Genomic DNA, 27,393 nt, shown 5'->3' with positions numbered 1-27,393 from the left:
TGTCCCTATTCCCGTCCCCACTCCCAAACTCTGTCCCCACTCCTCGAACTCGGTCCCCACTCTCCTGTCCCCAGCTACAGAACTCTGTCCCTATTCCCATCCCCACTCCCCGAACTCTGTCCCCACTGGCACTCTGTCCCCTGCTGCAGAAACCTGTCCTCTGCCCTCCCAGCACCCTGTTCCCTCTCCCCTACCCCCAGCCGCAGTACTCTGTCCCCACAAAATGTATAATTATAAATGCTTCATTTTAGATTTAAATAGCATGAATAAAAAACAGACCATTTATTTCATAACTATAAACACGTGATTTTAATTGTATGTATCGCATAATTTAAAAATAAACTGTTTATCAGAGTGTGTAAGTAAGGGTTGGGGATAACAAGTGATGGACAGGAGGAGAATAGAGAGGGTGGGGCTTCAAGGAAGGGGCAGAGCTTCAAGGAAGGGGCGGGGCGGTAGATCTTCGCCTGTTCTGAGATTTAAAAAGTGATCTTGGGTGTAAAAAGGTTGGAGACCACTGGTCTAGATCCTAACTGGAACGTCCCTGAATTTCAGGAATGTTTGGTATAAGGGTTCTTGTCTAGCCCATCACAGAGAAAAGGGGCTATGAAATTCAGCTGCAGGACATTATCTGTAGCCACAGCTATAAAAAACAAACAATCTAATACAAACCATCAGGCTGCAGACTCATGCTTTTTTAACACTGCTTGAACTGTGCTGCGATTACCCAGAAATACACTGCCCATTCCACTTTTTACCTAAGCATTCTAAAGCTCACTGCAACAGACAGCAGGGGAAATGTGAAGTCAGGGCTAAATAACAAGAGTAAAAATTGGTAACTGAAGCCTAAATTGCTGTGATGATTCTCAGAAAATAATCTCTATTGGCAGCTGCATGGTTGGAGGATAGAACTTCTAGCACATCCTCCAAGTGCGCTCACCACAATTTCCCAGAGCCTGAAATCTTTTATAACCCATCCCCCTCCAGCTAAGCCACCGGTACTATGGTTAACAGAAATCAGTAGATCTTCAAGAGGTTATTTTGTGACCAAAGTGGAATTGCTGTGTAATAGTCTAAGAATACCATACTAAAACAATTTTATGAACGTTGTGTGCGGCCTGGTTGGTGAGGTGAAGTTACTGTGTAATGCATCGTAACATTTTTTCTCATTGAATGTTGTAACCTAATAAGGGGCTGTGGGAAAAGCAAGCAGGAAAGCAAGAGCTAAATATGAGAAACCCTTCCAATAAACATGAGTGGCAATTACAAGACAACGGGATATTTTTCAGTTCCAATTGACACTGTTGTTCTGTCAAGGCTGGGAATGAAGACATCCAAAGAACACTAAACAGTTCAAAAGCCATTCGCAGCAGAGGGGGGAGTGACTTATCAGGGGCTGTCAGGAGGACAAGTTGACACAGACACTAAACTCTGCGGAGGAGTCTGAAAGGGTTGGCTCTCTCCCCAGTTCCAGGGAATGGTAAGCCTTCTGGAAAGACAGGCTTGCATGCTGGTTATTTATTGTTTTAAGATCTGTTTTCTCCTCAATGCTTTTGTTCTAAATAAATAATAGTTTGCTTTAAGAAATCTGACTGGTAACTGGTTACCACTGTTGTTGCTCCTGGAAAGAAAATACAATGGGTGATGAAGATAAGACAGGCCTGCTGTGATTTGAGAGAGGGAGAATCACCCTGATTCCACTCCATGATAGAGATAATGAGCCCTGCAGCAGATGAATTATAAGGACCTGGAGAGGTGAGATATGCACTTAGTCCTGGACCCGTGATGCACTGTGTGAGAATCATAGAATCCTAAGGCTGCAAGAGACCTCAGGAGGTCATCGAGTCCAGCCCCTCTGCCCAACCGCAGACCAACCGCAACTAAATCTTCCTAGCCAGGGCTTTGTCAAGCTGAGACTTAAAAACCTCTAGGGATGGAGATTCCACCACCTCCCTAGGTAGCCCATTCCAGTATTCACCACCCTCCTAATTAAATAATTTTTCCTAATATCCAACCTAGACCCCCCCACTGTAGCTTGAGACCATTGCTCCTTGTTCTGCCCTCTGTCACTACTGAGAACAGCTTCTCTCCACCCTCTTTAGAACCTCCCTCCAGGAAGCTGAAGGCTGCTATCAAATCCCCCCTCACTCTTCGCTTCTGCAGACTAAATAAGCCCAAATCCCTCAGCCTCTCCTCATAGGTCATGTGCTCCAGCCCCCTCATCATTTTGGTTGCCCTCCGCTAGACCCTCTCCAATGCGTCCACATCCTTTCTGTAGTGGGGGGCCCAGAACTGGACGCAATACTCCAGATGTGGCCTCACCAGTGCCGAATAAAGGGGAATCATCACTTCTCTGGATCTGCTGGAAATGCTCCTCCTAATGCACCCTAATATGCCATTTGCCTTCTTGGCTATAAGGGCACACTTTTGACTCATATCCAGCTTCTCATCCCCAGCTCCTTTTCTACAGAACTGCTACTTAGACAGTCGATCCCCATCCTGTAACAATGCTTGGGATTCTTCTGTCCCAAATGCAGGACTCTGCACTTGTCCTTGTTGAACCTCATCAGATTTCTTTTGGCCCAAGCCTCTAATCTAGGTCACTCTGGACTCTATCCCTGCCCTCGAACGTATCTACCTCTCCCCCTAGCTTAGTGTCATCTGCAAATTTGCTGAGGGTGCAATCCATCCCCTCATCTAGGTCATAAATAAAGATGTTAAATAAAACCAACTCTAGAACTGATCTTTGGGGCACTCCGCTAGAAACCAACCACCAACCAGACATCGATCACTACCCATTGGGTCCAGCAATCTAGCCAGCTTTCTATCCACCTTCCAGTCCATTTCTCCAATCCATACTTCCTTAACTTGCTGGCAAGAATGGTGAGAGATGTGTGTAACCCATCTCCAGCTACCTAATGGGGACTGATCAAAGGCTGGATGTCCAGATGGCAGCAGGTGTCAAGCGGAATGCCTGATTGCAAAGGATGCAAGAGGTGTCCCAGCCATGTTACTACCCCCTCCCCCCGCGTGAATTCTCTCTGTGCCACCTGAGGAGGTCCCGGACAACCTGCCTCAGGCCTTGCCCTCACTTCTTCTCCGCTCCTCCTCTGCCCCCCATACTGCCTCTTCCCCCCATGCCTCCTCCCCCAAGCGACAAGGCCCAAGGGACTGGTGGGATGCCTGGCACCTGCAGCAGGGGTCAGGCCACTTGCACACCCCAGCAGTGGTGGGAGGAAGTGGAGCAATTCAGCTCCACTCCCTCCAGCTAACGGCTCCATCGTTCTGCTTCACACTCGTGAGTGTGTGGATGGGCTTTGGGTTGGGACCAGTGATGAAGGGTTTGGGAATGCAAGAGGAGGCTCCAGGCTGGGTCCAAGGGGTTCAGAATACTGAAGTGGGTTCTGAGCTGAGGCAGTGGGTTGGGGCATGGGAGGGATTAAGGGATGCAGGCTTCAGGCAGTGCTTATCTCAGGCAGCTCCCCAGAGGCAGCTCCTAGGCAGAGGCACCGTCAGGCAACTCTGTGCACTGCCTCCCTCTGCAGGCACTGCCCCTTCTGAGTCTATTGGTCACAGTTCCCAGCCAATGGGAGCTCCGAAGTTGGTGCTCAGCACAGGGAGCCCCCATGTCCATCCCTCCACTAGGAGCTGAGGTACATTTTGCCACTTCTGGAGGAGACATGTAGAGTTAGGTAGAGAGTAGGGATGATAAGTAGCAATTAATTTGATAGATAGAATTTCCATCGACTACTCCACTAGTCAATAGGCACTTCCGCGTTCCACTTTGAAATGTACAAGAGCCCCAGTGGGGGCTTTTGTGCATTTCAAAGTTGAAATGCCAGGTGGAGCCCAGGGCTAGCGGGAAGTTCTGCTGACTCTGGGCTCCTCTCAGGCGCTTCCGCTTTAAAATGCACAAGAGCCCCAATGGGGACTCCCCTCTGACCCCAGGCTCCATGTTCCGCTTCCACTTTGAAATGCAAAAGAGACTCTTGTACATTTCAAAGCTGGCATGCTGCGTGGAGCCTGGGGTCAGCTGATCCTGGGCTCCATGCAGAACTGATGCTTTGAAATGCCACGAGGAGCCTGACGCCGGGCTCCCCATGGCATTCAAAGTGGCAGTGCCGCAAGAAGCACCTAACCCCAGGATTGGTGCGGCGCTGCCACATATAAGTACCTCCCCCCTTGCTGCGACTATCCTGTCAACTATCCAATAAGCATTTGCTTATCAGATAGTCAACTAGGCCTTTACATCCCTAGTAGAGAGTCTGCCCAGCTCCACACCAACTGGACTTTTACTGGCCCGGTCTGCAGTGCATGTGAGTGTTTCATGTCTGGAACAGCCAGCAGCACTTCAGGTTAGAAATTGGGGAGTGCACTGGCAATGCTGGAAGGCTGGGCCTCTACATATATTTTGCTGAGTTCTAGTTGCTGCATTTTAGGCCTTCCATGTCATGGGCATCAAATTCAAAGCAAAATATATTTTTTTTAAATTAAAATTTGATAAGAGCACCTGATTTTGCAGTTGCTCTTACTTCAGTTCCAGTTCTTCCAAAGTCATATTTTGTTTAGTTAAAAGATTGAGGTGCCGATGAGCTTTTTAATCTTCCTCCCTTCTTTTACAGGAACATTAACATGCCTGTCAGAATTCTTTCTTGCAAAACAGTCGACATGATAAAATGTTGCAAACAATCCACTTTCCAAAGCAATTATTGCTACACTTAAAAAAATGCATTCAATATGTGCTCTCACACTTTTTATTTCTTATTCACATTATTTTCTTCTGTTATTTACAAGAAAGACCCAAGTTTATACATCAGCTCCGTTCACTTGACAGGAGGAGGAAAATTGCTGGCAAAAGTCTTTTTGAAATTTCCCTTTCATGAGACCCAATGTGTCTCTTGCTTAGAGAGTAACTGACAGTAAGGAGAAGTATTGTAATCCTATTTTGTCACTGACCTTCTTTGTGATCTTGTCAAGTCATTTAATTTCTTTGTGCCTGAGTTTCCCCATCTGTGAAATGGGCAAAAAAAAACCCCAAATATTTAATTTTGTAAAATGTTTTAAGGCTGCTTATTCAGGATTGTTCTGACTGGGGTGGCTGAGAAGGTGATTTAACAGTAGCTCACCTGCTCACTTTGTCAGCATTGATTCCCATACATCTCTCTGAACAAAGACTGTAGCTTCTATCACAACTCTTTCAATGACCTTGGATGGCTGACTCATAGTCTTGTTTTTACTGAGCCTAGAGGTTGATGATAGGGAAATCCTTTAAGTGAAATGGATAAAAGTACAAAGTACCCCCTCATTGCTATGAGTCACTGTACCATCATTCTTTTTTTAGAGACAATGTAGGCTGCTCATAGGATTATATAAAATCAGGAGTGGGGAGAGAGAGAGAGTGTGTACACAATTTTTCCTATTTTATTTCCAAGATATACAATCCTATGTTAGCTAAGCACAAGCACCATAAAACTATTATAAATTGGTTTTTAAATGTAGGGCATTTTCTACTTACTGTGGTATCCCAAAGTGTAATGCAATCACTGGTCAGAAGAGGCTGCTAGAGCAGTGGCCGTGCCAGAAAGTACAGAAGGCAGCAGTACTGATAACTCACACCTAGCCCTGGAATTTAGAATGAGAGCTGGGTGAACAATTCAAAATGAAACCCAAAATTATTACATCTTCTTTCAGATTTCACTGCAAAATGGAAAGTTGGGGATGATCTACTTAGTTTTGCTGATGTTCACAGATCTTTAACTGAACCAAGGCTTTTGGGAAAAATGATGCAAAATTAGGGAGTTTTGAGTGACCGTCTCGTGAGCTTTTTGGATGTGTTAGAAAATTAAATTGAAAATGAAATTCTGAGAGCATAAGCTTCATCAGAAGGGTTACTGAATACAGCTTCTAATGACTCCTTAAGATCTGAAGTATCCACATTAAAAGCAAATTAATAGTAAAAAATATTAAGGCCTGGACTGTGATTTATAGCCTCAGATCAAGAAGCCATAGTTTGTGAAGTAGGGTACCAAATCCTTCTCAGTTGTCCCAGGGTCTCAGTGTTGTATGCTCTGATATCCTCAGAGACAATGATCCTCTGTACCTGGCCAGCTCTGGCAATATCTTGGCATAGTCCATATGCTTACTGGGCCTGATTTTTCATTGCTCTGAACCTTGTGTCGTCAATTAGGGTATGTCTACACATCAAAGTTAATTTGAAATAACAGCCGTTATTTCGAATTAATTTTCCTAGCGTCTACACAGGCAAACCACTATTTTGAAATAAAATTGAAATAGCAGGGCGCTTATTTCGAATTTGGTAAACCTCATTCTACGAGGAATAACGCCAAATTTGAAATAGCTAATTCGAAATAAGCGCTGTGTAGACGCTTATTCCGAAATAGGGGGCCTCCAGCCCTTCCCAGTTTCCCCTGGTGGCCACTCTGGGCCAAACCAGGAAAACTCTTCCCCTCTCCCCCAGGCCTGGAGCCCTTAAAGGGGTAGACTCTGGCCATACTGTATGCCAGAGCCAGGCCTGCCAGCAGTCACTGCCCCTCACCCAGAGAATGAGCCAGGCAGCCAGTGCCAGCCAGCTGTCCCCCGCCCAGTCCCCCAGCTCCCAGGAGCCAGCCAGGGGCCAGAGACGGCGGGTGCCCTCCTGGACTAGTGCGGAGATCATGGACCTCATTGAGGTTTGGTGGGTGGCCTCCAATGCCCATGATCGCCACACTAGAGGAGGAACGCCACTGCCTATGGACACATAGCTGGCACCATCGCCACCAAAGGCCACATGCGCACACAAGAACAGGTGCGTATGAAGATTAAGGAGCTGTGGCAGGCATATGCCCGGGCCACTCAGGGCAGCTCCTCAGCAGGAGCAGACACCAGCCCCTACTTCGATGCCCTGGACCGCATCATGGGGGGCAGGACAGTCCGTGTCACCCTGGGGGGCAGCGATCCGGGACCAGAGGGCCCTGACCAAGGCGCAGAGGAGGAGCTGCCATGGAGGGTGCCACACTTGCCAGACCCCCAAGCTCTCCCAGCAGCGGAGTCAGCAGGGTCATTCAGGGAGGCCACACCATGTAAGTGCCATAACAGTCCCCTTCCTGGTGGGGGTGGGGAGAGAGACAAGGGACCGTGTGCGTGGGCCTTGCTTACCACAGATCATGCAGCAACCTGTGTATGTGCGAGCACGTGCTGTGCCACCCCTGGGCAGGTGGCTCCAGCTGCATGCCACACAGGGACTGTGGCCTGATAGCCACATGCGTGTGTGAAGAGACTTGACATGCTCCTGACCCTGGGGTGGGACACAGCAGGACGCCCTCCCTTCACAAGCCCCATCTACACACAGGCAGGGGACATCTCCCCCACATCTCGGTTGCACTATACATAGCAGAGGGGCATGGGTATGGTCTCGGGGCAGCTCCCACTCCTGGGGATAGCCAGACATTCCGACCATGGCCTCTGTGCAAGCACAGAGGCTATGACAGTGCAGAACACGGTCATCTTCACCTCGCAGAAGGGGGCTGGGCTTCACCCACTGTGTTCCCAGGGAGAACTGACCACTTCTCTTCTTTCTCCACAGCCGCACCAGCTGCGCATGCAGGGTGCACCACCCCGCCCGGGACATACTCCAGCACCCGAGGGCTCAGCAGGTCCACTGCAACACTGCAGGGGTACTGAGACCAGCACCTGGGGACCCTGCAAACCCTGCACCGCACCATGGAGCAATGGGTGCAGGATGAATGGGAATTCCAGTGGGAGCTGCTTGCCCAGGATTCTATCATCTATACCCATCTGCAGACCCTGGTGCGGAGCGTGCTGCCTCGTACCGCTCCAGCGCCTGCTGCCTCCCCAGCTCCTGCTCATCCTCCTCCTCCTTCTCCCGCTCCTGCCTCTCCCTCCTCAAACTCCACAGCCTCCACCCCATACCCCTGGGGACGCCGAGGTCCCCGCACCCACTATGCTGGGAGACAGTTGGCCCGGTGAGACCCCCACCCATGAACCCTGAACTTCTCCTCTCTTCTTCCCCTTGCTTCCCCCTTCCAGCTCCCTCCTCCCAGTTTTCACCCACCCCTCTCCCTCCCTCTCTCCTCCCCTTTCCTGCCTCTTTTTCCCAGTCTCACCAGAGTTCCATACCCCCCAGTTTTATTAAATAAATAGAGTTTATGTTTTTGACAATACATGCATTTTATTTGACATCAGGAAGGGGGGCTATGGAAGGGTAAGTGGAAGGATGTAAGGGAGGAATGAAGCATAAGCCCCCAGTGGGGCAGGCCAGGGAGACTCTTAGTGCTCCTCAGGGTGGAAGCTCTCTCGCAGGGCCTCCTGGATACTGACAGCCCCCCGATGGACCTCCCTGATGGCAGCCTGCAGAAAGTGCAGCCAGGCTCGCTGCAATGTGACCAAGAGAAGCACCAGAGTGCCCAGAGGCAGCTCTGGCTCCATGCTGCAGAATGCTGTGGTGTCCCATGTGAGGGCAACCAGAGCACGCAGACACAAAATGCTTTGCTGTCCCTCATCGAGGTAGAGAAGCAAGTAGGAAAACCTGAGAACTGGCTGTCCAGGGGGGTCCCTTTAATCACAGACCTCAGATAGCCTCAGGCAGCAGCCCCACACATTAAATCCTGACCTGGTGCCCTGCTGGAACTGGTTCCAGTCAGCCTTAATGCGATTCAGAGTCCACTCAGTGTGGAGGTGCTATTTCAAAATAGCAAAATGCTATTTCGAATTGCATTTTGTGTGTAGACATGTTATTTTGAAATAAGCTATTTCAAATTAATTATTTTGAAATAACACTGTAGTGTAGACGTACCCTTAGACCTTTTCAAAGTGAATACAAAATGAGTGTAAAATTCTATCCGTTTAATTTTAGGAATGCAGTGACTCTTGTGATGTCTGGTTTCTGTCCTAGAGCGACAAAGAAGGGAAAGAGGATCTTTGCACCTGTTCTCTCCCTGGAACACGGAGGCAAGAACACAATATGGAGATAAAATAATAACAATATATTACTTTATAAAGCACCTGTCACACTGTCTGCAATGGTTCACAACCATGAGTGCCAACTTCATGGCAGACTGTCAAATAGCATGTCAATACTTTAATCTTTTTTTATACCGTTTCATGCTTCACACTCCCATTCCAACAGCCACAAAAATCATTAGCCAAAAGGCCAGCATCTTTCTGCTTGAAATGGCAGAAATGATGAGTCCCATTACTTTTCCTAACAAGTCCCAAACATTTTGGGCCACCTGTGGATAAAAGAAACTTTGCAAAAGACTTACAAAAATCAGTTGCTTAATGGAGACTGTCTTGTTCCAAAGGGGAAGCAGAACTGTACTAATTACACTAAAGAATACTTTTGGGTGGCTCCTTAGGACAGGCATTTGCTTAATTAAAAATCATGCCTTGGACAGATTTCATGATAGTTATCAGAACAAAGACGAATAATTCATTTACCTATTTATGATATTTTTTGTCAATCCAGATTTCAATAGCCACAAAATCCCTTCCTGACTCATGGTCAATTTTCTGTTGGGCTGTGTCTACACTGCACCCCTTTTCCGGAAAAGGGATGCAGATTAGACACTTCGGAATTGCAAATCCGTGGGGGAGTTAAATATCCCCCGCGGCATTTGCATTTACATGGCTGCTGCTCTTTTCCGGCTTGGGGATAAGCCGGAGAAAAGCGCCAGTCTAGACGCGATTCTCCGGAAAATAAGCCCTTTTCTTGAGGATTTCTTATTCCTACTTGAAAGTGCAAGTAGGAAAAGGGGTGCAGTGTAGACACAGCCTTGGTGTTTTATGGTGTTTCTCACTGAAGTGATACCTATGGAAAATGGTGAAGAATAAAGCTCAGCAAGCCTGATCTAGATTATATTCTTTGATTCCTCTCTGTCAGCTCAACAATGAGGATGAGAACAAATTAAATCTTTTCCATTCTTTAGATCTAAAATCTAATATTTATTTATTTAAATTTCTTCATTTAAAATATTTTTACCTCGGCTCTCTATTTAAAATATTCTAGGTGACTAATATTTGCCAAATGTATCATCATAAGTCTTTAGGTGCAGCAGGGTCATATGTTACGTGTCCTTCACTTGCACTTCTCGCTGCAACGGAGGCAACGGAGGCAAGGTTCCACCAGGGCATGGCATTTGGTACACATGCAGCTACTTGAAGCCGCTAAAGAGTCGAGTGAGTTGCTGGGATAAGCTTAAAAAAACCCCACTCCTTATAGTTGTAGCTGTCTACTATGCAGAGATACTATCTGTGGAACAAATGCTATACAACTCCCAGATTACATTAGGAATGTAAAAAATTGATGAGGAATGCTCTTTCAATTCCAAATATTATGACAGAAAAACAGATGATTTTCATTGGATATAGAATCAGGTCTGGCTTTAGGAAGTGCAGGGCCCAATTCAAACCAAATTTTGGTTGAGAAAAAAAACCAACCCAGCACACAAAGAAACAACTCACAGCCTCTTTAAATCCCCAGCTACAGAGCAGAGTCCCACCTTCCAGCTAAACCCACGGGCCGACTCCCCTCCTGCGGCGCACAGAAGCTGCCGCACTACTCCTCCGGGGCCAACGCCCCCTTCCGTGGCGTGTCTGGCACACTTCCGGGTTTAGGGTGTGGGGCCCTCTGGTTTTAGGGCGTGAAGCCCTTTTAGGCGTGGGGCCTTGCATAGAATGTTTCTTAGTATGTTTTCTTCTGCAGATACAGCCATAGACCACAATTCACAATCACTGCTGTCTCTGAATTGGACTAAGAATTATAGAATCACAGGAATGGAAAGGTCCTGGAAAGGTCGTCAAGTCTAGTTCCCTGCACTCATGGTAGGACCAACACCATCTGAACCATTTCTGACAGGTGTCTGTCTAACCTGCTCTTAAAATCTCTAATGATGGAGATTCCACAAACTCCCTAGGTAATTTATTCTAGTGCTTAATCACCCTGATAGTTAGGAAGTTTTTCCTAATGTCAGAACCTAAATCTACCATACTACGATTTTAGACCATTGCTTCTTAGCCTATCACCAGAGATTAAGGGGGATAATTTTTCTCCTCCTCCTTGTAACAACCTTCAGAGTTGCTATCATGTCCCCTCTTTGTCTTTTCTTTTCCATCCAGATTAAACAAACTCAATTTTTTTCCAGTCTTCCCTCATAGTTTTCAGATAGCTAAAAGGTTGTCACAAGAAGAAGGGAGAAAAACTATTCTTTGGCCTCTGAGGATAGGACAAGAAGCAATGGGCTTAAACTGCAGCAAGGGAGGTTTAGGCTGGACATTAGGAAAAACTTCCTAACTGTTAGGGTGGTTAAATACTGGAATAAGTTGCCTAGGGAGGTTGTGGAATCTCCATCTCTGGAGATATTTAAGAGCAGGTTAGATAGACATCTACTAGAGATGGTCTAGATGGTACTAGGTCCTGCCGTGAGGCCAGGGGACTGGACTTGATGACTTCTCGAGGTCCATTCCAGTTCTAGTGTTCTGTGATTCTATAAGTTTGTTGTTGTTGTTGCTTTTCCCTGGACTTTTTCCAATTTGTCCACATCTTTCCTGAAATGTAATACCCAGAAACGGACACAATACACCAGCTGAGGCCTAATCAGAGTGGAGTAGAGTGGAAGAATTATTTCTTGTTTCTTATTTACAACATTCCTACTAATACATCCCAGAATGTTTCCTCTTTTACCCAGTGTTACACTGTTGATTCATATTTAGCTTGTGGTTCACTATGACCCCAGATCCCTTTCCACAGTGGTCCTTCTTAGGCTGTTACTTCCCATTTTGTATGTGTGCAATTGACTGTTCTTTCCTAAGTGGAGTACTTTGCATTTGTCCTTATTTAACGTCATCCTATTTACCACAGACTATTTCTCCGGTTTGTCCAGATCATTTTTAATTACAATCCTGTCTTCTAAAGTACTTTCAACCCCTCCGAGCAGCAAATGGGGCTAAGGCAGAATGGAGCAAAACTACAGCCCATTTCTCCTTTCAGTCTGCCCTGCGATCCTACTGGGGAGTGGGGTCAGGACACCCTTACTGGGAGAAGCCAGAGCTACTCCTGGGCAGCATGCCAAGCAGCAGTGGCTGCCCCCCCCAATCTTCCTCAGTGCTGGGATGGCACAGTCCCTCACCACCAGCCATGATACTCCAGGCAGCGGGAGGGGAGCAGGTAGGCGGTGCTGGGGGTGGACAGGAGACTGGGGCATGCAGTACTAGGTGGAGTCGGTGCCAGGTGGTACTGATGGAGGCAGGCCTGGCCACACGTGGCTGTCCTGGGAAGCCCGCCCGTGAGGCCCTGAGGCCAGGGCGTTTGCCCACCCGGGAGAAGGGACAGGCGGGGGGCGGGGGAGCACGAGGAGCGCGCCCGCAGCTTGTTCCCGCACTTTCGCGCATTGGGCGGCGAAGTCTAGAGCGGGAAAGGCAGGTCGCCGCCCCATTGGCTGACGCCTCCTTCTCACCTCCTGATTGGCGGCTGCGTGCCCCACGGTTCTTCTCATTGGCTCCCGTCTGTCCCTCACCTTGCGATTCGCGGCCGGCGGCTCTGAGGTGTCGCCGTTTCGGCCCTTAGCGCTGCAATGGCGGCCGCGGACGAGGGCGGCCGCTTCAGCTTGAGCCGGGAGGTTCCGGGCTCCGCCGCCGAGCCGGCCGGGGTGCCCCAGGGTCCCCCCGCCGAGGAGACGTGCGGCGCCGTCGCCGCGCCTCCCCTCCGCAGCGCCGGGTCGTGGCCGCTGAAGCGCTACGGCCGCCTCGTCTCCCCGGGAGCCCCTCGCGGCCAGGCGGGAGCTTCGGCCTCCTGGAAGGTGAGGCCAGGCCCGGCGCTGTGTGTCCCGCGTCCAGCGGCATCGCCGCCGTCTCAGCACCTTCCTCCGGCCCGCGTGGCGGCCGCCGCCCCTCTCTGTGGAGACAGACGGGGCCTGGGCGGGCGCGCGGCCCAGCAACCGGCACGCGCCACCGCGGCGCGCGCCTCAGCCCCGCTCCCGGCCCGCTGAGGAGCGGCGCAGGCTGCCGCCTTCCCCCTTGCTGCCAAGGTGACCAGCCAACGCCCTGTTCCTGCAGCAATCGGGGATCCCTCCCACCCCCCAGTGTGTGTGAGGGGACCGGGGGGGGGAGGAGCATGCGCCCAGACAGGGCCCTTCACCTGCCTGGTGATTTGTGTCTCTCCTAGGATTGTATGAAACGCAGCCCCATTCCAGACACAGCCCATCGTCCTGGCACAGCTTCCCTTCCCTCTGCTTTAAGCGATGACAGGAGGAAGCTATAGACCGAGTTTGACTAGCCTAGCTCTTACCCTTTAGGTTAGGAGGAGTTCTTGAATAGACAGACTTATGGACAAACTCCCACATATATAGTAGATCAACAAGAAAGGTAATAAACTGGGGACAAAAAATTAAAAGAACTAAGCCTTTGACATGTGTGTAACTTGCTGTACAAAATGAGTGCCAGTGGAATAAATACTACTTTTTATTTCAGTTGATCTGAAAACTTGGTCAAGATCAGTAGACTTTTGTCAAATGTCTATGATATTCCTAAACATACACTGGGAATGTTAAACTATTTGGGAAAGCACTATATATTTTTATGTTATGGCTCTGAGCAGGAGTGCCATATCCTATATGCATTCAATATTTATTCTTGCATAAATGTTTAGTTTTATACCTTGGAAAATTGAAGTTTAAGTACTAAAGTCTCATTTAGCAAAACCAAGCTGAAATCAGTATGGCATTTTTAGAGGAGCAAAATTAAATGTAAGAGAGAGCCCAGGAAAATCTGAAGATAAAAGATTTGCTGGACTGTGCCCATCAAAAATCATAAAAGACTCAGAAAACTTGACCTGTGAGAAAAGGTTACAATTTGTGCGTATTTAATCTTGAGAATAGAAGACCGAGGAGAGAACTTGATAAATATATTAAGGGCTTTTGTAAATAGAACTGTAATTGATTATTTTGCATGTCCACTGAAGGTAGGATAAGAAATAACTCTTCCTTGCTGCGGATTAAGTTTAGGTAAGATTATTAGGAAAAACTTTTTAGTTAGAAAATTAAGTACTGGAATAGACTTCCAAGGGAGGTTGTGGCATTCCTTTTACTGTGAGATTTTAAGAACTGAGGGTATGTCTACACTGCCACCCTACTTCGAACTAGGGTGCAGGAGGTTTAATGGTAGTTCGAATTAGGAGCTTTAATATGATAGTAATATGATAGTTGCTGAAACTTTATTAATAGAATCAAGCTGGCCTAACATCTTCTAGTGTGAAAGAAAAGAAATTTCATATGGAGTATCAATCTGTTTACAAGACAGATTGACTTTCTTCCCTTCAGCCCTCAGTGTGAATCTTGCTTGCTGCAGCCCTACTTATTATAGAGTTTGAAGATTCACTTGTACTGTCATTAACTTCTCGTATAAAATTGATTAAACTGAGCAGCAACCACTGTATTTAAATATCTAAATGAATTGTACATGAAATTATGATTGACCATAAATACTAAAAAATAATGAAATAGCGGTCCATCATTCTCTCTTAGCCTTCCCTCACAAGTGGTCTTTGATATCAAGAATACCGGGAGCCACTGGTTTAGATGAAAAAAATGTCAAGCTTGGCTACCTATGGTTAGGTATCAAATCTATATTTTGTTGCCTAAATAAGAGGCTATTTTCAGAGCTAGTGAGCACTCTCAACGAGGAATTTAATAGTGTAGTCAACCTATAAGCAAAAGCTTATAGGTTAATGGTATGAACTACACACACTTCCCTCCTCTTCTCTCTCCTACTTGCCAGTAAATTTTTTAGCATGCTGGCCAGCAGCCCGGTTCAGTTCTGGCTCGTGCTGGGTCGGGGGGCTCAGAATTCCCCTAGACAGGGGCTACTGCCACCCTGTGCTGCTTCCTCTTTATCAGAGGCAGCAGCATAGGACGACAGGCAGCCGTTCCGTGAGGGGAGCTGGTTTTTAAACTGGCTCCCCTTGCAGATTAGCTCCTGCCTGGTACTCCTTGCTGCTGCTTCTGATACAGAGGCAGTAGTGTAGAGTGGCAAGGGCTCCTTGGGAATGAGGCCAAAGCGCACTGGCTGCCACCCCTACCTCCAGGGACTATAGTTAATAGTTAACTAAGGGTACGTCTAGAGTACATGCCTCTGTCGCCAGAGGCATGTAGATTAGGCTACCCGACATAGTAAAATGAAGCGGCGATTTAAATAATCGCCGCTTCATTTAAATTTACATGGCTGCCGCGCTGAGCCGACAAACAGCTGATCAGCTGTTTGTCGGCTCAGCGCGATAGTCTGGACGCTCCCCTGCTGACATCAAAGGTATTTGTCGACCACCCAGGTAACGCCTTCTGGGATGAGGTTTACCTGGGTGGTCAACAAATACCTTTGATGTCGGCAGGGGAGCGTCCAGACTATCGCGCTGAGCCGACAAACAGCTGATTAGCTGTTTGTCGGCTCAACGCGGCAGCCATGTAAATTTAAATGAAGCGTCGATTATTTAAATCGCCGCTTCATTTTACTATGTCGGGTAGCCTAATCTACATGCCTCTGGAGACAGAGGCATGTAGTCTAGACGTACCCTAACTGATAATTCACGAAGTTACTCAACTTGTCAGTTAACAGATATTTAACATCCCTACTGTCATTATCAATAGGAGTGAAGTGCTCAATATCACTGTAATCAGCCTTAGGTGCTTAATTTCTTGGCACCCAAGATTAAAAACTTTGGTTTTACCTGTATCTATTATACTGGCAGATAGCAATCAGTTATCTACATGAAATTTGATTTTTTTTAAAGGTTTTGGAGTCAAATGAAGAATCAGGCCATATTATTCTCACCATTGTTGTATCTGGCCATTTATTCATTTCCCAAAGACGGGCGGTACAGGTAGGTTTTCAGTTTAAATTTCTCAATTCGTGTTAGTATCAGTCTTAATTCTTTTGTCCTTCCTCAATTTAATGTCTGTTACTGAAAGCAAGCTGTACCAAATTTTTACTTAGCACATAAAAATTCACATGGTAGAAGTAGTACCCTTTGAACTTATCTATATAATACTTCAAGTGCACTTTTCTTTCCATATTGAATGTTAGTGTTTCTCTTCTGTGATGGAGAATGCTTTTAAGCTGGCTCCTCCCAGCACTGGCTCCTGCTTTTCCCCTCCCTCCTGCCTTGTTGCCAGAGGCAGCAAGTGGGGGAGGGGGAAGAAATGCTAGTAGTTGAGTAGTTGACTTGACTAATCACTTACATCTTTATTATGGCTATGCTTTCAAAATTTGTTTTGTTGTACATGTTCTTCTGTGGTGTTGCCCAAGATTTCATTGAATCTACCACTCACAAAAATAAATCGGTCCAAGAAAAGGCATTCCCTCGTCCACTTTGCACAGTAATAGAGAACAGTCATTTTCCTTTTAAAATTTGATGAAAACAGAAGCATCTAACAGATCCTAAATGAGGGTAAATGGATGTTCCATGAATTGGCATAATGATTGCCTGTTTTATAATTCTATAATTAACAGAAAATTCCTAAAGTGTGATTCAAATCCAGTTTTCCAATGTTAAGTTTTTCATCTGGAGTCCTATTTTATAGGGTAACGTTTTTTTACACAAGTTTTTACTATAGATGTCAGGGTGAATATTGGTTACTTATTTTGTTTAAAAATCATTTAAAACATTAATTATAATTTTTAAGAAGAAATCTGTTTAACTGAAATCTGAATTTAACACATGTTAAGGTCTAAAATATTATCTCAAGGTTTGTAAATAAAAAGTAAATATGCTGAACTTCTATCATAAACTTGGAGTTAATGGCAGCATTTCTTTACAAAGAAAAAAATCAGAGCAAAAATATGAATGAGGTGAGACAATTTAATGACAGTAGATGTAAAGGTCATTGTGTCCAGTCCCCTGCCCTCACAGCAGGACCAAGCTGAAGACATCTATCAGGAATGGTACATCTAACCTGCTCCTAAATATCTCCAGAGATGGAGATTCCACAGCCTTCCTAGACAATTTATTCCAGTTTTAACCACTCTGACAGGAAGTTTTTCCTCATGTCCAGCCTTTAACTTCCCTTGCTGCAGTTTAAGCCCATTGCTTCTTGTTCTATCATCAGAGGCCAAACAATTTTTCTCCCTCCTCCTTGTGACATCCTTTAAGATACTTAGAATATATATAAAATACTAGAACTGGAAGAAACCTTGAGAGGTGAAGTCCAATCCCCTGCTATTATGGTTATCTGAAGAAGTGGATTGTGCCCACGAAAACTCATGATACTTTCTACATGTTTTGTTAGTCTTTAAGGCACTACTAGACCGTTTGTCGTTTTTCCTGTTACAGACTAACTCGGCTACCCCTCTGAAGCTTATGGCAGTATCAGGCATCATCCAGATCATCCCTGATAGGTATTTGTCTAACAACCTACTCTTAAATTTTGCTAGCGATGGAGATTCCACAAACACCATAGGCAATTTATTCCAGTGCTTATATACCCTGACAAGAAGGAAGCTTTTCCTAATGGCCAACCAAAACTTCCCTTACAACAATTTAAGATAATTGGTCCTTGTCCTACCATCAGAGGTTAAGGAGAATCATTTTTCTTGATCCTCCTTGTCGCAACCTTTTTGGTGCTTGAAAGCTATTATCATGTTCCCTCTTCGTTATTTTTTCCAAATTAAACAAATCCAATTCTTTCAGTCTTTCCTCGTAGGTCATATTTTCTAGACTTTTAATCATTTTGGTTGCTCTTCTCTGGACCTTCTCCAATTTGTCCATATTTTTCCTAAGATGTGGTGCTCAGAACTAAACACAGTACTTCAGTTGAGGCCTAATCAAGTGAGTAGAGTGGAATAATTACTTCTACTTTGAGAGATACCCCTGTGGATGCTCCACTGTAGGTGTTGGGCTCGTCCCGGTGCCACAGATCAGAGTCTTCAATAGCAGTAGTCATCCGGACCACGCATGTGTAGTCAGCGTCTTGTCATGTTCTCACCCTTTCTCTCGTGTGCGCGGCTTGGCTCTCACCAGTTCCTTCGTTGCCACCCTCGGTCACAGACAGAGCAAGCTCTTCTCCTCAACTGTTGATCACAAAATTAAGAGTTCTATTAGTTAGTTTACTGTTCCTGTAACATAGTTTATAGTTCATAGCATAGTTAGTTAATTAGTTTGTAGTTACTTGTTAAAAAAAAAAATTCTTACAACCTGTAAAGGGCTCTGCCCTTCTTATGAGCACCCCTCGGTGGCGGAGGGGAGTCTTGTAGTTTCTACTCGACTGTCTGCAGAGAGGAAGTGTCCAGTATATGGCCTGGGACCAGGTCTCTTCTTTTGGCCCCTGGTGTGGTTGCTAGGATGTGGGGAGGACCCAGACCCGCCCACTCCTTTGGGTCCCAGCCCAGGAACCCTATAAGTAGCAGTTCTTCTTCGGGTAGTCCCCGTGGGTGCTCCACGTCTGGTGTCAGGCTCGTCCCGGCGCTGTGAATCGGAGGCTTCACATCGCCATGTTCCGCCGGACAGCGCATGCACAAGCAGCACTAGAGGCTGTTTGTGACTTTCATCTGTAGTGCGCAGTCTGGCCCCGCTCAGTTCCTCTCAGCCGCCCCTGGTGGCAGACGGAGCTCTCCCCTCTCTTCAGCCTTATTCAAGCTACCTATGAATAATTAAGGGAAATACTAATTAGCTGTTGTTTGTTCCTCCTTCTACATACTTTCAGTCATTTAAAAAAAAAAAAAAAAGACAGACTTTATGTACATGTTTATCTCCATTAGTTACTGTTAGCCTTGTAGTTCTTAGTTCGGCAGATTAGCCGCCTCAAAAACAAAAAAACCAAACACAACACACCACCCCACACACAACAGCAAAAACAAAGAAAAGAAGGGAAAGAAAAATAGAAAACTGACAGAAACATATTTAAAGGAAACGAGAGTGTGTCATACACCTGGAGCGGGAAAATGCCTGGCTCCCCAGGCTTTAAGAAATGTTCTATGTGCCGGGAGGCAATGCCTGTCTCAGACAGCCAAGCTGCCTGTATCAGATGCTTGGGGGAGGCACACCTGCCCCAAAAATGCACCCATTGTGCTAAATTAACAACCAGAGCCCGCAAGGACCGTGAAAGACGCCTAAAAATGATTTTGTTTGACAAGGCACTGATGCCTTCCGATGCTTCCTCCTCGGCTGCGCCTGACCCCGCTATGAGAAAAAGGCGGGCTACCTCTCCGGCGACGGCTTCCCTAAAGAGGAAAAGAGTCTCCCTCTCCCGATCCCTGCCAGCCCTCCTGCAGACACGGGTTAGTGCAGGAGATAAAGCCGGCACTTCGGGCTCCACCTCCAGCACTACTAAGCCCAGGACTTTGGGCTCCACCTCCGGCACCACACGCATGCAGGGTGCAAAGAAGCCAGCCCGCACCGAGCCATGAGCCCGACCCCACACGGCACTGCCATGCCGTTCTAAGGAGCCGGCACCGGCAGCTCCAGTACCGGTCTCCTCAGCTCCTCCAGCTGCAGTGCCTGCCTCTGTCAGCTCAGGAGCTGTCCTCAGCACCATTGGCACCATAGGTGCCTGAGCTAGAGCAAGTTCTCCACTCTTCAGTCTGCAGCTGTTTCAGCACCAGTGCCCTCTCAGCTGCCTGCACGCCCAGATCTGCCAGCAATGGCACCGAGGAAGGCAATCTCTAAATCACACACTCACGCTGTCTCACGCTCCCCCTTCACGGTCTTTTTCTCTAGAGCCATCCCCACAGCCTCATTCTTCTGCACCATCTGGCCACACCAGGGAGCAAGTGACTCGTTCACGGCGTAGTGAACCTTATTATCGCCACCATAGAGAACCTAGCTGGGCACACCCAAAGCACTCTCGATCACGGTCTCCTTCCCAGCACCTGTGCTCACCTGTATGTTCACCATGCCGTACTTACTACATTAGGCATGGCAGTGTCATATCGTCTAGGCAGTCGTCCCCTGGTCGTTTGGACCATCACTACAGTCATTATCATAGACCCTACTACTATGTATCATCTCATCACAGCCGGTCACACTGTTATCGAAGATAGAATGGCAGGAGCATTGCGATCAGCCCACGTTCGCTGCATACCGAACCTAGGGGACAGTCGGCAGCTCAACCCTCGCCTCCTCCAAGGAGCCCAGATGCCCACTTGAACATTCAGAACCGGAGGAGGGGCAGCTATCGGAAACTGAGACAGACATGTTGGCTAATGCGCATTCATCACTTCCTTCACCGAATGAAGCTGTAACCCCAGCTTACACCTCACCTCCAGATGACCTGAAGGAATTTCAGGATCTTTTTTAAATGTGGCACAGAGCCAAGAGCCAACTGACTGAAGCCCAGGTGAAACAACATAAGCTGCTCAAAAAATCTACATCGATCCCACCAACCAGTAAAAAAGCAGACAAATACTTTGTTCCATCTAAAGGCTTAGACTTCCTCTTCAATCATCCCCAACCTAACTCCTTGATAGTAGATGCAGTCCATCACAAGACCAGGACGCCTCACTTCAGAAATTCCCTTCCAGATAAGGACACGAGGAAGCTTGATCTCTTTGGATGCAAGATGTATTCGTCAACCCTACTACTGCGAATTGCTAATTACACTGCTCTTCTCTCAAATCATAATTTCAACAATTACGCTAAATTACCGGAACTTCTCCTTGAGGCTAAGAGACCTCTGCTAAAATCGATAGCTCATGAAGGTTACACTGCTTGCAGAGCATCTCTCCAAATCACTCTTGATGTCGCGGATACTGCTGCACGCGCCATGGCAACAGGCATCGCCATGCACTCAGGGCCTCTTGGCTACTGGCTGCGGGAGCACCAAGGGAGTTACAAAGTAAAGTAGAGGATCTCCCATTTGACCAAAAGAAGTTATTTGCCACCTCAATGGATGACATCCTGCATTCCGGGAAGGACTCCCGCACCACTCTGCGGACCCTAGGAATGTATACACCTCATTTTAAGCATAGACATTATTATGCCTTCCAAAGGAGATATGATTACATGTTCCACAAGCAACAGCAGTGTTCATCTGATCAGCCCTGATTCAGGCAGCGCCTGCAACACAAGCGTCAACAGTCAAACTGTGCACCAGTTCGGCCTAGCACAAAGCTGCAAATTTTAGTCCTGTGTCGAGGACATGAACACATTTCCAGTGGTCAGTGTGGAAGAACCTCCCACCCTCCTGTTCCATCATCGCCTGAGGCCATACTGCCATGAGTGACGCAACATCACCTCAAACAGATGGGTCTTAAAAATAATAACATCAGGCCTCACAATACCTTTCATCTCCCTGCCTCCCACCTCCCCACCCTCCCTGTCCCTTTTCAGGGACCCATCTCATGGGACCCTGCTCCAGGAAGAAGTTTGTCATCTTCTTGCCATTGGAGCCATAGAAAAAGTACCTATGAAATTCCGAGGGAGAGGGTTTTACTCCAGGTACTTTCTCGTCCCCAAAAAGACTGATTCTCGATCTAAGAGGCCTAAATCATTACATCAAGAAGCAACGCTTCAAGATGGTCACGCTGACAAAAATTATACCATCACCGAACAAAGGAGACTGGTTTGCGGTCCTCGATTTGCAGGACACATGTTTTCATATTACTCTACACATAGCACACAGACGCTTCCTGCGTTTTGTAGTCGGAGATGAGCACTTCCAATACAGAGTACTTCCCTTTGGCCTGGTCTCAGCCCCCAGGGTATTCTCCAAAACACTGTCGGTTGTTGCCGCGCATCTCCGCAGAATAGGGATGTCAATCTTCCCCTACCTCGACGATTGTCTGCTTGGGGGTCGCACTCAGTCGGAGACTCACAACATGGTGGCCGTAACGAGAAGTCTCTTCAAGTCCCTAGGCCTCGTTACAAACATGGAAATGTCGCATCTAGAACCAGCTCAGACACTGACCTTCATAGGAGCTCTACTCGACTCATTATCAGCACGAGTCTAGCTACCTGCAGAGCCCTTCCAAGCTATGCGCAATCTGATACAGACAGTGCTGCAATCTCCGACACTTCCCATGTGCATCCACTTACAGCTTCTGGGTCATATGGCTGCCACCATGGTACTTGTCCGCAACACAAGATTACATTTTTGATGCCTCCAACAGTGCTTGAGCACGGTATACAATCCCGTGAGGCACAGCATTCACAAAGTGGTAGTGCTACCACCGTATGTTCAAGACTCCCTCCACTGGTGGAGCAAACCCAAGAACCTGTTGGTAGGTGTTCCCTTTCACCAAACCCAACCCTCGAGGCAGATAACGTCCCCATGTGCGGCCCCAACCGGTGAGTGAGACATCTGTCGTTAATAGCTCAGGGTCGGTGGTCCGAAACAGAAATGCTGCTGCACATCAACTTGCTAGAGCTCAGAGTGATATTCCATGCCTGCAGACACTTCAAAGCACACATAAAGGACAAGATCACTAGGATCCTCACGGACAATGTTGCCGCCATATATTATGTCAACAGGCAAGGAGGGGCCAGATCTCGGTCCCCCTGTGCAGAGGCGGTTCGGCTATGGAATTGGTGCATCCACAACGATATTACCATTATAGTGTCATACCTGCCCGGTGTGAGCAATGCTATCGTGGATTCACTTAGCAGATACTTCCCCCACAACCACGAATGGGTGATCCGCACAGATGTTCTTCAACATATCTTTCACCATTGGGGCCGCCCCACAATAGATCTTTTTGCGACGTATGCCAACGCGAAGTGCAAGGCGTACTGCTTGAGAACGGGAATCAGCGCACATTCCTTGGGAGACACATTTCTCTACCATTGGGGGAAGTCACTATTATATGCATTCCCCCCTGTTGTTCTCATTCCAAGAGTACTGGAAAAAATTGTCATGGACAAGGCTCGGGTACTGTTGATATCCCCAGCTTGGCCCTGACAGCCATGGTACTCCACCCTCCTACAACTGTCCGCTCAAACACCATACCGACTTCCTCTCTTCCCAGACTTGCTAACGCAACAGAATGGCTCCCTACTCCACCCAAAGCTAGAGACCACTTGCACTTGACTGCCTGGATGATAGATGGCTCCATGCATCCGAGAATCTTTGCTCAGAGCAGGTGAAATGCATTCTGCTGCATAGCAAAAAGGATTCCACAAGAAAAACATACTTAGCAAAATAGTCTAGTTTACACAGTGGTGTAACGCTAATGATCTAAATCCTTCCGCCTCACCATTACATGCTGTACTTGACTATATTCTTCACCTGCAGACAGCGGGGCTCTCGATACCATCCCTGAGAGTTCATTTGGCAGCCATCACGGTATTCCATCATCCCGTTGAGGAACGGTCTGTATTTTCCCATCCTACCACAAGGAGGTTTCTCAAAGGCCTCACTAACCTTAACCCACCACTCAGATCCCCGCCACTTATGTGGAATCTTGACCTCGTTCTAGATGCCCTGACACGCCTGCCATTTGAACCTCTGGCCACGGCCTCCCTAGAAGCTACTAACAACGACAGTAACCTTTCTCCTTGCCATAATCTCTGCACGTAGAATCAGCGAGCTGGCGGAGCTTATGGCATCGCCCCCATATACTATTTTCAGTCGAGACTCTGTGACATTGAGGGCTCACCCAACCTTTCTACCAAAAGTCTGTAGTGATTTTCATATTAACAAGCCAATCGTTTTACCTTCCTGCTGTCCTAAACCACATACCTCGCTGCACGAGGCTCACTTGCACACACTCAATGTTCGCTGAGCCCTGGCGTTTTATATTGATAGAACTCGCGATATACGAAAGACTGATCATCTCCTTATATCTGTTGCAGATCATTTTAGAGGTCAACCACTTTCTATCCAACGTATTTCAAAGCTGATTGTTTCTTGTATTACCACATGTTATACTATTTGCAACAAATCGCTGCCGTCACAACCTAAAGCTCATTTTACACGTGCAGTCATTACTTCAACGGCCTTCGTAAGAGGAGTCCCTTTGTAGGACATCTGCCGAGCAGCTACTTGGTCTTCAAACATTACTTTCATGAGACATTATGCGATTTTTCTACACCTAGCCTCTGACTCTGCTGTAGCCTCAGCAGTGTTCTCACGCGACCACAACCATGATTCTGTAGCCCACCCTTAGCTGGGATTACTGCTCCGGAGTCACCAGACATGGAGCACCCGTGGGGACTACCCAAAGAAGAAGAAGAAGTTACTCACCTCCATGCAGTAACGATGGTTCTTTGAGGTGTGTTCCCGTGGGTGATCCAAGACCCGCCCTCCTCCCAACTACGGAATCTCGTCTCTTGTTTCAGATTGGCGGTAAAGGAACTGAGCGGGGCAGGACCGCGTGCTACAGATGAAAGGCGCAAATGGCCTCTAGTGCTGCTCGCACGTGTGCGGTCCAGCGGAACACTGCTATGGGAAGCCTCCGATTTGCGGTGCCGGGATGAGCCCGACACAAGACGTGGAGCACCCACGGGGACACACTTCAAAGAACCATCATTACTGCACGGAGGTGAGTAACTTCTTACCTGCTGCGTCTCAAAATTATTGGTTGCTGTCACATCTCTGGGTCACTTCCTTGGAAAGCTATTCCATCCAGCCTTTTCTCTAGGGCCATGGTCACCAACACGTTGATTGTGATTGACTTGTCAGTTGGGAGGGCCCGACCTGTTGATTGCGAGGCGTTCAGGGCCCCCCCACTTTCCCCACCCCCAAGAAGCCCCTCTGCGTATCTCCAACGACAATGGAGGTAGCACCGGCTTCCCGTGGGGTGGACGGAAGACCTGCAGCTGCACGCCACTTCCGGGATTTCAGGAAGTGCGCTGGCTGTTCCCCTTGCCCCAAACAGCCAGTACAGTACTTGATAGGCCAGGTCTGTGGTGTGCTGGGGACGTTGTTCCTCTCCGGGGGGTGGGGGTGGAGGAGGTAGGAGTCCCTGGAGGAGGCGCCCCCGGACTCCTCCCCCCCCCACAGAGGAGGGAAGGAGTCCCTAGAGGAGACACGTGCCAGGATGTCCTTCCCCTGCTGGGGGTGGGAGGGGATAGGAGTCCCCGGAGGAGGCGCACGCCAGGACATCCTTCCCCTGTGGGGGAAGGGGTTGAAGTCCTGGGAGGAGGTGCATGCCGGGGACTCCCTATCCCCACCAACACCCTGTTCCCTGCCCCAGCACCCACCGGCAGCCTACTACCTGCCCCACCAGCCTGCCACCTGCCCCATCATTCTGTCCCTACCCCCACGAATACCTTGTCCCCTGCCGCAGCACCCTGTTCCCTGCCCCAGCACCTGCTGGCACCCTGTCCCCTGCTTTAGCTTTCTCTGGCACCCTGTCTCCTCTGGCACCCTGTTTCCACTAGCACCCTGTCCCCGCCCCAGCACGCACTATCACCCTTCCCCAGTACCATGTCCCATGCTCCCACCAGCAGAGTTGGGGCCACATTAGTGAGGCTGGAGGAGGGAGGGTTGGAGGAATTATTTTTTTGCATCTCACTTGTGTGGCCCCAACTGACTTTTCTGAGGGTCAGTGACCTCTGACTCAAAACTGGTTCCCCACCCTTCTCATAAATAAAAATAATGCTGAAACTTTTTGTGTTTGTCATAATATTTTATTTAAAAGCAAAGCTTGGCCAACAGATTCCCAATTGGGGCCAAGCCCCCATCTGGCCGCAGCATCATAACGTTCCTGCATCCAGATTCCCTCTAAGAACTTGCACCTCTCACCCCTTCCCACACCCAAATCCCTCATTCCCACCCCAGAGCCCACACATCCTGTCTCAACCAATGAGGGTATGGCTAGACTACAAGAGTTTTTTGAAAAACTCTTCCGCGTCCAGAGACACATTTGTTTTCCCCCTATTTTTAGCGGAAGAGTGAACGTGCTCTTTCGGCAACCCCTGTATTCCTCGTTCCACAAGGAATAAGGGAGCTTCCAAAAGAAAGGGGTTTTCTGACATTTAGCCAAGTCTAGACAGGTCAAATGTTGGAAAAACCTCTTCCTACAGAAGAATTGAAAAAAAAGTTACGGTGTAACTGTGCCCTGAGAACGTATAAGGGCTTGGGATAGCAAGTGAACAGGGGCTGATAACAGGGAGCTTTGAGAGAGAATTCTCCAGATGGAAAAGGAGCTAATACAGGACCCTTGAGGGAAGTGGCTGACTGTAGTGTGTGGTTGTATTTGGGGGTTTCTTGCTGTGTGCTGACCTTGTGTTTGTCTGTCTAGGGTTTGGGTGTGTTTTTCTCCTCTTCCCCTCCCTTTCCTCCTCCCGCCCCCAGGAGTGTGTCCTGTGACTGGCCTGTGGAAGCTGTGAGCTTCTAATAAAGGTTTGAAATATAGAAGCCTCTGCTCATTGGTTGAGCTATCAGGCAGTCCAGAGCTTCATACAGCAGTGAGTCAGCGAACAGGGGCTGATAACAGGAAGTTTTGAGAGGGAGTTTGGAAGGGGAGTTGGAAGGAGGCGCGATACACTAGCCATTCTTTAAAATCTTTTCACTACACTATTATCAAAACTTCCTGAGCTCTAGTGGGCCTTCAGGGGTTGATTACATCAGAGGCAAGGCTTTGATCCGGACCTAGCCTCAGCCTTCTAAAAAAGGCAGCCAGAGCGAACACAGAGAGCAGCGAACAGGGTAGCAGCCTACACGGATGTTTGCCTGGGAATTCACCCTGGGAAACCCCCATAGTGTTTGGTGCTCTTTTCCTTGAAGAAATTTTTTTTTTCTTTTCTCTCTCCTGCCCTTTAAGGATGCATTTAATAACATCTGAGGAATCTCTCAGAAGGAAGGCAGATATGGATGGTGCTAGGTCTGCTGTTGTTACGTGCACAGCATGTGCCATGTTTGTCTTCCTCCCGGAAGAAAGAAGAGGTTTCATCTGGTTGCCATTTTGGAGGAAAAAATTAGAGGACTTGAGGCCTAAGTATCGCCCTTATGTTCCATCAGAGAGGGTGAAGACTTCCTAGATAGAAGGCAGCATTTAATCCGGAAGGCACAGCAGGCTGAAGAGCCAGTGAGGGCAGTACAGGACGAGGAAGAGAACTGGCAGCATGTGACCTCTAGAAGAAGAAGATGGCCAACTCAGGTATCCCCCATTCCTGTAGCGATAAGTAACTGCTTTCAGGCTCTCTCCACAGGCACTGCAGTGGAGAATGCTTTGGCAGGAAACTCTCAGGGAAGAAATCAGAAAGGAACACCAGAAGGCATGGGATGCATAGTCCTAGGGATAAGGGTTCCACAAATTCCCCTCCCCCAAAGAAGAAGATGGGGGGTGGAGGTGGTTGGGGACTCCCTCCTAAGAGGAACTGAGTCATCCATCTGCCATCCAGACTGGCAATCTTGAGAAGTGTGCTGCTTACCAGGAGCTCACATTCAGGATGTGATTGAGAGTATTCCAAAACTGATCAAAACTTTGGATCGCTACCCCTTCCTGCTTCTCCAT

The 27,393-nt window shown here is 47.8% G+C and overlaps 1 protein-coding gene across 1 annotated transcript in view; it reads left to right on the top strand.

Moving 5' to 3' along the window:
• Positions 1–12,147: 12,147 nt before the first annotated feature.
• The window catches only part of REC114 (REC114 meiotic recombination protein), a 100,552-nt gene continuing 85,306 nt past the window's right edge, over positions 12,148–27,393 (top strand). Inside the window, exons 1-2 of the mRNA XM_075897569.2 lie at positions 12,148–12,812; positions 15,794–15,883. Of these exons, the coding sequence (XP_075753684.1) occupies positions 12,588–12,812; positions 15,794–15,883 (315 nt within the window). The 5' untranslated portion in view covers positions 12,148–12,587. The remainder of the gene's footprint in view (positions 12,813–15,793; positions 15,884–27,393) is intronic.

This window comes from Pelodiscus sinensis, chromosome 14 (assembly GCF_052426305.1).
Source record: "Pelodiscus sinensis isolate ZL-2025 chromosome 14, ASM5242630v1, whole genome shotgun sequence".
In the NCBI taxonomy this organism is placed as follows: Eukaryota; Metazoa; Chordata; order Testudines; family Trionychidae; genus Pelodiscus; species Pelodiscus sinensis.
This window is presented reverse-complemented; position numbering and strand designations above follow the sequence as displayed.